The sequence below is a fragment of the Melanaphis sacchari genome, unplaced genomic scaffold (assembly GCF_002803265.2).
Source record: "Melanaphis sacchari strain LSU unplaced genomic scaffold, SCAv2.0 Contig1_pilon_pilon, whole genome shotgun sequence".
Taxonomy (NCBI): Eukaryota; Metazoa; Arthropoda; class Insecta; order Hemiptera; family Aphididae; genus Melanaphis; species Melanaphis sacchari.
In genome coordinates, this window is record NW_020270976.1 from 5538827 (window position 1) to 5552528 (window position 13702).

The 13702-nt window shown below is 24.8% G+C and overlaps 1 protein-coding gene across 1 annotated transcript in view; it reads right to left on the reverse strand.

Moving 5' to 3' along the window:
• LOC112593202 (neurotrimin-like) overlaps positions 1-13702 on the reverse strand; it is a 177344-nt gene that overhangs the window by 62773 nt on the left and 100869 nt on the right. Inside the window, exon 4 of the mRNA XM_025337546.1 lies at positions 9077-9235. Coding sequence (XP_025193331.1) covers positions 9077-9235 — 159 coding nt within the window. The remainder of the gene's footprint in view (positions 1-9076; positions 9236-13702) is intronic.

Genomic DNA, 13702 nt, shown 5'->3' on the forward strand with positions numbered 1-13702 from the left:
GGATGCTATTCGACAACATGCATACATGTATGATATAATATACACACACCGTTGAGATTACCACATTCATATATATATACATAGAGAGAGAGGTAGATGTATCGCAAGCCCTCAGGACGATCCGAAATTACATTAATAACTACACCCTAATGAGCATTGGTAGCTTGTTGGTGGTGTTGGTAGAACATACTTATAATATGTATATTTTTCAGCGTTTTGTAAACCGTTCACTTCAATTTGGCCTCGGGTTCTCGTCGTCGTCGTCGTCGTTGCTTGTTGTTGTTATATGTTTGTTCTGTTTTAACATAACTATATCATTTTTCACTACTACGACCCCAAAAAACGGTAATCAGTGGAAAGAAAAATCCTGTGGTATATTTTTTAATGTCGGGATTACATATATATATATAAAAAAACAATAATAAATAAATTTAAAAAAAAAAAGCTACCTGGATAATCCCTTGTCTGGTCGGTCCTCGATGTATATTTAATATACCGACGGCTTTGGATTGTGGACATTAATACTTAAATCTCTATGGGAAACATTAACTTTTCCTTTTTGGAAGAACGCCTCTTTGGCAAAAAATAATATAATATTTGTTTACTAAATAAACGTGAAATATAGCATGAAGGTTTGTCATAAAAATGTAAATCAACGCTAGTGTTAAAAAATGTTTTAAGTTTTATTTTTTTGTACCATTGTATGTGGTAAATAAAACAAGTACAGTTTTATTTATGGTAAAATGTTATTGATAATTTTTTTAAAACAACCAATTTATAGCGTTATAAATATTATATCAACACAAAGTGAAATTTTTGTTTAGGCGTTTAAGAATACAATTTTATTATAAAGATATTTATTAAAGTGAATTTTTTGAAAAATCTTTGATTTTTACAAGTTTTTCATCAAATATATCAATTTATAAATAAAAAAATTATACTTAAGATATATCTTATATCTATTTTAAAAATAATAAATTTATTTCATAAAATTTAAAAAAAAACATAATTACAAACGCTTTTCACACGTATATAATTTCAATAATATGATAAACTCAATTCTAAGCCCTTTTTATTTTATATCAATTAATTATTATTAATAATTATTAACAAAAATATTATTTAGTTGTAATTTAAACATCAAGAAAACATAATTTCAATGTTTACTATTAAACCTAAAATAGCGTATTCATATTTTACATAGTATTTTTAATTTTTTATAAGTTTTTTTTTTTTTTTAATGTTTTAATGTTCAAAATTCTTGTTTTATTGTTTATGTATATATATTAAATAATATTAGTCTTTTAAATTTAAATTTGGATTTACTATAAAATATTCTTGGTAAATAAATAGTGTAAGATTTGTTTCTGCAATAATAATTAACAAAAAACTTTCACTTGTGTAACACACCAGGAATTATATATTTATTTAAAAATTATTTGAAAATAAAATTTAAAATTATAAAAGCTCTAAAAAGAAAAGTGGTACTATACCTATTAGCTATTAGCATCACTCTATATGTAATATGATATGTTCATTACCGCTTGAAAGTAACTTACTGAAAATTGCTATTTTTTATTATTATTATTATTTTTCTTATAGTAATGCAATATTCTTATAATTGTAACATTTTTAAAGTGTTTTTTTTTTTCATTTTTTTGACAAAATTTGAACAGTATAATAACATCACACAATAATAATATTAAGGTTGTTACGAACATAATTTTTTTCGTATATGACTTACCGACGATTATTTGTACAAATTTGTTGATTAATATTTTTTATTCATATAATAAATAAATTAATTTTACAGTTAATAAGTTGTCTATAAAATGCCGTGTTACAACTCCCAAACTATAAGAAAAAGTTATCATAATCGTATTATTACTATTTTTTTTTTTTTTTTAGTAATGAACATTAACAAAAAATATAACATTTCAATCACTAATCACTATGCATTTATACATAAGAGTAAATATAAATGATAAGCTTTTTTGTGATTTTACTATGATAATAGTTATTTCATTTTGAACTCTTTACAATGTAAAATGGATTTAGTTAGGATGACATTATATAAGAGGATTGACTGTAAAATATGGACGTAGAAAAAATTAGTGTAAAAAGGATAAACCATTTTTTTCTTCATAAAACGAAATATATACATATATTGTAACGAAAGATCTAGAAAATTAAATAACAAGTGATGAAAGTCTTATGATTTACTAGCACAGTTGGAGAGGGTTAGGGTATACAAGGGACTGTAATTGAACCCTAACTTGAACGCGTGATTTGATATCAAATTAAGACCCATCAGTAGTCTGAATTATAATACGATTAGAGGTTGAGGAGAAATTTAATAACTAAAACTATGATTGAATGAAAATTATATGGAAATGATTCTAAAACTAGAAACTTGAGGTGTTGTGTAGATTTTCCTATCTTATTTTTTTATTTATCTATTTTTTCATTATTCGGGGTTCTTTTATACTTTAAAATATATAAAAAGAGATACAGTAAGATTTATAATCGAAAAATCAAAAAAATCTAGTGTATTTTTAAGATGACTGGTTAACATTATGCAATGAAAGCGTTATCAGCTATTGCTAACCTATGGTAATCGAAATAACTCAAATTCTATAGGATTGACTAAATTTAATTCGGGAATTAGAAACATGTAGTTTTCTACGTATTTTTTTATTATTTGCTTACTTTTAATTTTACATTAAAAAATAAAATTTCAATGATTATAATTGAACACTTAACATTATTTGCATTGCCATGTATTTTTGCATATGTAAAAATTATTTTTATTATGACCATATAATTGTTTTTTCTGGATGTTTTAGTATATATATATTGATTATTATTGTCACATTTGTACACATATATTGATCTTCTGCATTAAATCATAAAACTTTTGTTAGTATTATCGACTAAATAGTTTGTAAATTAGAAGATGATAACTTTAAATGAAATTTTTATTATTTTTTTTTTTTTTTTTTTACATTAAATATCAATTATTTTTAAAATATGAAATTGTATTCAATTTTATTTAAATTATGTAAATCCAAATGAAAATAAAAATAATATAAAAGGTTTTTTTACTCTATTTAAAGTCAATTTTAAGTTTATGAACTTATAAATAAGTACATCGCGCACATTGAAACCTTTCACATTCAAATATAATACTACTGGAAATGTATTGAAAATGATTTGATTAAATCATAAGGATACATTTAAAATGTGTTGAATAATTTAATTTAAATAAATAATTTAAATTTTAAATTCATAATACAAGTATTTAATTTTTAATAATTTAGAAAGTATTTTAAATAGTTATAAGTTATAACTTATAATATATGTATATGAAGATGAAGATACAACGTAAAAAAAAAAATTAAATATTTAAACCGAAATCGTAAATATGTTTAACCCGAACATTTTACAAATATGGTTAGAAATGTCGATAAAGTTTTTCATCATACTTGCCAATTAATATTTTCATTTTCTTATTTTAAAGTACTGTCTACTATTATTTATAAAATGTAATTTTTTTTTTTATATATATATAAAATGTACAAAAATGTATTTTTAACTATTGTTAATTATTTGTTTGTTTATTTATTTTTATTTGATAAATGTTTTGATTCATAAAAAAAATGTTCAATTCAATTTATTGAACGTAAGTACACATTTAAAATCAAATTAATTTGATGATTTGAATGAATAATCAACTAAAAAATATACATTGTTTTAAAATTATAATAATTATTCTATATGATACTTTGATTTCATTAAAAAATCAAAGTAGAAATGCAAATTTTTGTTTAAACTTCTATTGTATTTTAATAATTTTAGTTTTAATTTTTTAAATATTTCCTACTGATATTTTTTGTCACGAGAATCGTATTATTGTATGACAAGTGTGACAAGCCCGAAACAGTTGCAAAAAATAATATAGTCAAAACTACCAATGTGAATATATATATATATATTAATAAAACGACACGAGACTTAGAAGAGTCAACGATTTCATTTCCTTTGATTGATTCTTTATCTAAGACAAGTGTCAAAGTGTGCTTATCTAAAAAAAAACACTAGGTAAACAAAATATCCAGGGATTTTGATTGTTTGGAAATGAATTTAATCGACTCGAGTATTCGTGTAAGTATATCATTTTCGTATATTCGTACGTTTGCTATCGCTCTAACAAAGTAATTTATTTTAAAAACAATTTCGAAATCTATATCCAATAAAACATTTATCGATAGTAAGATGTCTAGTTTATATATATGTTAAATTTGAACACGAATCTTCCTATACTAAACTTCTTTTTAACATTTATGTTTTATTTTTATTAAATTCGAATGAATTCTATAATATATGTTTCCTGCATTGCAACAATATTGTGTCATAAAAAATATTGCTTTGTTGTTATTATTATAGTACAAAATACGAAAAGACTTAAGGTAGGTGGAATTCAATTTTCACTAGACAACTTTTAAGTTTTTAAATGTAATTCAAAATGTCAATTGAGAGTTGAAAATAATAATGTTGTTATAACTGCTGTGTTTCTTTTAAAATGATAACATAATCCACAATGTGCATATTTATAATATTATAAATTTTTTTTCATTTGATGAATACAAATATATCGTTTTTACGTAATTACTTAAAAGAAAAAAAAAACCATGTTTATTAAAAAGATTTCATCAACTGTCGCCGGTTATATTTATTATCTCGTATATTATACCTATTCGATAATAAAATATTTAATTACTTAATCATTTATGCTTTAAATAATATCTTTATATACCCATTATATGTGTTTAAGTATAAATATATATTTTATATTTATTATTAACGTTTGGCATAATTTTTGGAGTGTGATAATAATTCTGTTGATAATTTTATTATTATATCATTGTATGGCTATAGGTTACACCTTATGATATATCATTGCCGAATTAAAACAAACCAAATAATTTCAAATTTTATCGTTTTAATCTTAAATAGTGTATTCTCTACTAAATAAATGCGGTTCTTAGTTTATTACGTACACGAAATTAATGCAATTTAACATGCGCTATTATTGCAATAATAGTTGTCCAGTAATAATAATTTATCCACGCATAACACTGCTATTTAACTGTCTTTTAAATATTATTATTTCAGTGAAAGCTTTTAGTACATCATATGAAAACTATTAAATATAACATTATTAAAATGGTTAACAGTTAGTGTTGCTTTTTTTCATTATTTTAACTCAGAATTATCAATTTTAAAATCATTATCAATGTTGTGGTTTTGGCATTTTGCATGACTAGGGAAAGCTTAAAAATTAATTTATTATGGGAATGATAATGATGAATTATAGAATATAACAATAATATGAAATAAAATTCACCAAAATTCAAGTTTTCTTGATTTAAATTTTATAGGCATAAAGTATATATAGAGCTCCTCGAAAAATAATATATATATATATATAATATATTTTGCAGCCATTCAATGTATTACAAGAACTCTATATTAAAATTTCGAATTTTACATTCGTTGATCGGTACTTTTTAAATCTATTCTAAAACGATATATGTTACTTGTATATTACAAAAACAAACAAACCGATAAAAATATAAAGGCAAGAAGTAGACACTCAGCAAAGTTTGGCGCTATGTAAAATGTAAACATAACTTGTTTGGCCGTTAATTTGATGTACAAGGTTTGTGTACTAGTCACGCTTTCTTGTGTTTATATGTGTATCTATTTGATTTTAATTACTTTTCACTATATTCTAGTATATCTTGCATTAGACAGTTGATTTAGTGTTGAGAAATATAAGTGTTCGTGCAAACTATCATTATTGTTGCTGATGAAGTAAAATGTTTGACAAATTCTGAAAGCTCTTCAAATATTTATGTCATAGAACTATCAAACTAAGTAAAGATGGATTAATTGTTTCGTTAACGTTGCTAAATAATTTTAATATTTACATAAATTATAAATTAATAACTATTTTACGGTTCGAAAAATACGTTTACAACATTCAATTGTGTTAGTTATTTTATATAGATTAGTGTACAGAAATTTAATTTATCACTCATGACATATAACACAAGAATAAAAACGAAATATATATTCAATATTTTATCTGAGTCAAGCATCTATATGGATCTTTTTTATTTTAAATGTAACCATATTTGTAAAAAAAATTATTTATTCTCGTGTCAAAGTAAAAAAAGCAATTACCACGAATAATCTTGTACAAAAATACACTTATTTATAAGTAACTCGATTGGGACTGTATAAACGCTTTTGAACAGTTTTTTTTTTTTTTTCATGTACCCACATCAATAAATTTTGTGATAAAATTAAAGTACGGTTTTATTTAAACAAAATATTGTTTTAAAATAGCTGTTATGTTAATTTATATATGTTATATTTAACGAAAATTTACATAAGGAAAATGATTAATCGGATTCTAAATGTTGAAAAATAATAGTTACAATACATATTATGCCAATAATGCTGTCTAGAGTTCTTAGTTTCAAATATTAATATATTTTGGAGTAAAGGATACATTTACTAATTGTCCATTTGTAGATGATAAAGTATATAGTATGAACACATGGATGTACTGGCGATCAGAAAATAAAATATCTAATAGCAATAAGGTTTAAAATCAAGTAATTTTTAAAAGTTAAAAAAAAAAAAAAAAAAGACTCGAATTGAAAAATAAACAACATTTTCAAATTATAGTACAAAGCTATATGGTGTTTAAGAGTCTAAGTCTTATTCTAGGTTTTTATATTTATATGTGTTAATAACAACGAAATATTTGGAATTTGAATAGTTAATGAAAAGTTTTATGTTCGCTCTAAAATTAAATTTGGAAAAAACTATTCTCTAAATCATTTATATTCTATTCATAATACACATCAAATACTGACAAGTTATTAATTATTAAAAACTTACAATTATGATGATATGATGCACCAGGTCAATTAATTAATAGGTAATACTCGTTTTGAATTCTGAGTATTAGTTATGTTTAAAGTGGCCTTTAGGATTAGACCGCAGTAGCTATAAATTGATGAGTACCCATTTTAATACTTTGTGTGAAGTCAAGTATAGAAAAGGTTAGCCTGCTTTCTACCATAATAGAACCACAAACTGTACACTAACTAGTTATTAATGCCATGTACACTTACTTCATCATATATATATAATCTGGATTAGTGATGAATTATAACCATGGGTCAATATGTAAGTTTTCCGTTTAATAAATATAATCACGCGTCATCGGATCAACAATTATTTTATTGCTTAATTAGTCAGACCTATGAAAGTTTGGAATGTAGATAGATACTATTAATTGTGTGTGTGTGTTTTTTTTTTTTTGAATTTTAACTAAATTAGGTATACTTACTACACAAATTTCCTACGATACTCTTAACAGACACTTGAATTTTATTTGTACAGATATATCTTATGATCGTTTAGTAATTTTTTAGTTTATATTATGCATATGACTTTACTCTTGTATAACTATAATTATTCCTAAATTGTACTAAAATGACATTAAAAAAAAAAAAAAAAAAAAAAAAAAAAAAAACAATCAAATTAATAAATTACAAATTCACAAGCTACTTCTTACAAGCTTACTTTGATGTAATGTATAATATGCTGAAGATGGTAAAATGTAAGTAATAAACTCATAATATATTATGTACATTTATTTTCTTGATCGTCAATTAGATAACTGTTATTTTTTATTTACAGAAAAGTATAAAAACAAACATTGTATAGAGTAGAAATTGTTGTATTATCTGTTGTTTTTTTTTATAAACGTAGTTTTTATTGTAACGATAAGGCATTGTCATAATTATTAGCACTCAGAATTTTTAAAACGTTAAATAATATTTATAAATTATATTTTATTACTTTGGTTAGCTGAATGATGAGATAAAAATGGTTCAGTAACTTTTTTTCGTCAACTATAACTTCGAAACTTGTACCGGAAAAATACAACGAATAGCATTACTTGATGGAAAACTAATCATGTCTAAAATACATAAAAAGTCAAACTATATCTTTCAAAAGATTACTAAAATAGCTAGATGTGAGCTAAACGACTAAACGAATTGATTTTTTATTTTTTTTTAGTTTATCTTCGTTCTTTGTAGTACATTTTATTTGATTATGTTTGAACTATTGAGCAAATAAAAAGCCTATTTTTTATACTAACGTAGAACTTGAATAATGTATTGAAATTGAAACATGTTAAGTATATTTAAATATTTAATTTTCGTATTACGTAATTTTATTTTTTTTGCTTGAAATTTGAAAATAATAAAAGTATTTTTTAATGTGGTGATATTCATTGATTACGAGAAAATACAAAGGGGTTGTGTAAATATAATTTTGATAAAAAATGTCATTATTACAACAATAAATTAATATAAAATATAAGCCAATGTGATTTGTAATTTATCAAATGACATTATTTTTGATACGATCTATTTTTGTTCATTTATGAATACGAATTATTGTATTCCCGTAAAAACATGTATGGATAAATATAAATCGCGTAAAATTTTAATCACATTTACCGAAAATAATAAGAAATATTTTACGTATTATACGGTGTATTTTACCATGATATTACGTTTAACAATAACAACAACCCACAGTATTGATAAAGACTTAGTAAACTAGTTAGTTGTGAGAGTGTTTTGGCAACCGTTAGGTATTCCGATGATTGTATACTCTTAAATCACATGCATTATAATCATATGCGTCTACCGTATAATAATAAATAATGGTATATTATAGTCTATGATGTTCGTGAGAGCTTACGACAATGATTTTAAACATTATATATAGGTAACTATCTATAATCTATAATATTATATTGGTACATTATATCACATACCGCCATCGAACCACCATGGTTATTATGCGCATAATACTATATATTATATTATTATTATTATTATTGTTATTTAATAGCTGACTATATATTATTAAATATATACATATTATATAATATGACGTATACTTTATTGATACAGACCTTGCTGGCTACGTTCCAAACGTATGAGATCGGTTCCTTCTTTGCGCCACGTGATATTGGGCGCCGGTGATCCCGAAGCCGCGCATCTCAGCGACACGTTGTTGCCTTCGCGAACGTTCATATCTGTGCTTGTTGGATAGTCCAATATGTCCGGAGGAACTGAAATAAATGCAATTTTTTTTTAAACGAAATAATTTACGTTAAATTGAATCATTGTAATAAAACAAAAGCAAAAATCAACTAAATATATTTGTCCGTAATTCGACCATAGAATATTTCCGAGAGCGTTAAGATATTTGATTTAAAAGCAATCGTAGTATCCAAACGATGATTCCGAATAGAACTAGAAAAAACCTAGCTACTTGAAATTTCTATAAAAGTCTTCGATGCTTGTAGTGTTTTTTTTCTCATTTTGGAGAAACTATTGAAAAAATTGATAACACTGGCAGACTCGATTTTCAATCCCTAAAATGGTTACTAATGAAATGTCTTCACAAATCACACTGCCCAATAAAGTGTTCACAGAAAAAGATAATGAAAAACTAAGAAAAACATAAATGTATACTAATGAGTATACTTGATGTAAATATATAATATATATTTGTAGTTATAGGTAAGGACGGAAAACGATGAATACAGAAAAAGGAATAGTCAACTTTATAATCCACTATTACTCTTCAACGCCGGTGGAATAGTGTAAGTGCCGTACGGTCCATTGAAACCGTTTATATATCTTTTTTTTTCCAACTTCATGATTCATTAAATCTTTTGTCGCTCTCTCAGCATAGTAATCGCCCTCCATTGCTGTTTTAGAAGAAACCAAATTGCGGTAGAGAAATATGTGTGTGTTTGTGTGTATTTGTGTGTATGTGTGTGAAAGGGTGGAGGAAAAGTTTCGTTGCGAGTGTATAATGACAAACCCTCCAGCGTAGCAACGGTGGCGGTATCAAACTGATAAATCGACTTTAGTGACTTTTTTTTCACTACCCGATACACCGCCACCCCAAGCCACCGGGCAAACGTTTACTTTTCTTTCTTCCATAAACTTGTCACTCAAGAACCCCTTCAGTGGCGCGTATAATTCGATTTTTATTTATATTATATATATAATATTATGTATAAACCGCGACGGACTTTTTATCCGATTACTTACGAAACTGGATTCCACCGCCGCCACTACCACCACAGATACTACCAGCAATATAGCTTTGTGCTAGCAGTTGGTTTTGTTTCGATTTATTTTTTTCTCATTTTTATTTATATATATATATATTTTTTGTACCTTTATCCTTTTCACTCTCGAATCAAAAAAAAATCTTTTACGCGCATTAATTGAATACGATATAAACGAATGTCAAAATAAAATAAATTCGACGATATTTTTCCCGTTATACTCTTTCAACAATACCTTCGTTGTATTCACGTGATATTTATAAAACTGTTTGTCAAAAACAAAAAATAAACGTTTTTCGTTAAATATTTAATATTAAAATTTAGTTATATGCGCATATAAATAAAAAACATTTTCCAATAAAAATCAAGACAATTAAAATGATTTTAATAATTAACGAGGAAAAACATAAAAACAAAATTTTTGTATTTTAGTGAAATATATAAAGACGATTAAATAATGTACTACTTTGAATTTTAAAAAAAATTCCGTTAACAGGTTATAATACACCGATAATTAATTCGAACTGTTGGGGAGTGTAATACCTATATACGAATATTATACCTTTCATTCTAAAACCACAGCGAGTTGAATTGTATTAAAATGTTTCACGGCGTATTATATAGGCAATATAGAAGCATATATACATGTATATCATGTTTCATTGCTTATCATTTTTGAAAATTAAATATATTTTTTTTCAAATTCCATTTTCTTCGAAAATCAATGTGTTTAATTTTTATATACTTTGAAACTAATGATTTTAAATTACCGTGAGAAAAAAGTCAAGCTATACCACTTTGAATTTAAATTTTGAATTTCATTCAAATATTTAATAGATCGCAAGACCTGTTCCAATTATTCAAAAATGCATAATGTAGCTATATTCTAACTTACTTACAAAAGTCACGTAATGCAATATATCATCATTATCTTATTGAAATATAATATTCTTTATAACTTTTATCTGATTGTAAGTGATTTTTAATAATAGAAATCGTTCAAACTAAATCCTTTATAATTATAATTGTAAATAGCTGTATTTTGAAAAATGTTGATTATGATTTTAAAATAGATACAAAAAAAATGTATATAATTTAATTGTATCTTATTTATTTTGATTTAAAACAATCTGTTGAGTAATTTGTAAAAAAAACTTTATATATTATATTGGTGTACATAACAATATAGTGGATTGAATTTAGGGGCAAAATAAAATGGTTTTTTTTTTTTATAATTTTAATATCGTCGTTATAAAATTTAAGTAATTATAAAGTAAAGAATAACAAAATTAATTGGTAGTTTTATCATACAATATAGTAGGAATATCTACTTAAAAAAAAAAAAAAAAAATAAATAAATAATAATTTTTGTTGAATATACATTTCAGTAAAAACTTCATAGAAATAGTATAATCTTCAAAAGATTAATATAATGTCATGTTCAAATTTCATATTATTATAAAAATATAAATAAGATAGACTTTTGTCTTTTAACTTCATGTACTTTTAACAGACTTATTTTAATAAAACGAGAAATATTTTTATTTCTCTTTTATCTTCAACAATTTTTATTTTTTGCTGTATGGATAAATCAATAATCTTATGAAAAAGTATGTTTTTTTTAATTTAAATTCAAAAGATAAAAATCTTTATTCATGGAAATGTAATACAAATTTATTTCAAATCATAATTGTTATTGTTTTAAATTTAAATTTATGCAAACATTAATTTTGGAATACTAAAAAGCGAATGGTATAATATTTAAAATTAACTGTTGTAGTATTTTTCAATTCATATACAGATTTATTTTTAATTTTATAAATTTAATATTATTAATAAATTTAATTTATGTAAACTTATTGTAAGATTTAATTTTAATTTTTTTTTTTTATTTACACCACATTTTTTAAGGGAAGTATGATGATAAAAATAACTTTATGATAAAATCTATGTCATAGGTAAAAATGAATGTCAATTATAATTTATAAATGTAAAATATTAAAGGGTAACGAATGTGATCAAAGTAAAATAAATTATATAAAAAACAATTTACATAAAATCATAATTATAGTTCTTTTCGATTATTTGAATTATTTGATATAAACGATAATTGGTTATAAAATTGTTATTAAAATAAATTATGAATGTAGTTCGTTAATTATTTTATCTTGATGTATAAATATAATTCTAGGTAAATGATATTTTCGATTTATTGTTAACCACATTGTCAGAAAATGTACTTCGAGGATAAAGAAGCAACGGTATAAATTCTATGATCCACATTAAATACTAAAGAGCTAAAGAAATTTAATCATCAACGGAGTCAACAAAATTGATAAAATTCTTTAAAAATAAATATTCAAAAATGGTTCACCAGAAATAATACAAGGAAAACATTATTTTGTTATACATACATTATGCAGGTGACAATATTTTAAGAATTACAAGCAATCATTATTATTTTTTTTTTTCGAGGGAATCACAAAATCTTAATTTTGTATCATATTATAATCTTCAAACACTATAACTGCATGGTCAATTTTGATACGTATTCAGGAATTTTAATTCGACCGCTAAATAAGACATCGATCAGTTTGAAGTTTGGATAAACCACAAGATTGTATACATTACTATAACGGTGCTTTTTGATAGTCTCTATCTTTATTAAAAACGTATTAAATTCTGTATCGATGTTATATCACTCCGTGTACTTATAAAACATTCGATAAGTCTATTAAAACAAACACTACGTATAGTGAGGTGAATAAAACACACAAATAAATGTAACAACATATTAAATGACCGTCCACTCTATGACGGCGACGGGACCGACAAAGTGTTATAAATGAATAAACGATAGTTCCTCTTGCGTATAAATTTGTGTATTGGCGTGTGCGTTACAAGTCGTAATTAAGCCATACGGCTACAGTGCGTAAACGCTCAATGAACTCCCCGATTCTACTCCTCCCCCTTCCACCGTTCATAACCAGTGTATAATGATATTGTGTTCCTATTCCAGTGTATACAAACAAACATGCACACATCGTTTTCAAGTCTTCCAATAAGATGCAAATGAGAAGCCTTGTGGTTTTCCGCAAAGAGCCCTCTGACCCATTTAACGGATACCGTAACTGTATACTCGGATGGCAGTTTTGCGGTGGAAGGGGTAAATTCGCGGTAGAAAAGGTGATCTGGGTGTGCAAAGTGTGTGAATCGGTGGCGGTGACCGGGTAAACACATACAGTGTATATTATATATAATAATATGTGTGTGTGTGTGTGTGTGTGTGTGTGTGTATACTGTATATGCATATAGGCAGCAGCCAATACAAGACCTCTCTCGGGTACATTCACGCATATACCTTTACAAACGTCAAAAGCTTGTGAGCCCACTAGCAGGGAATATCCACACACACACACACACACACACACACACACACACACACACACACAC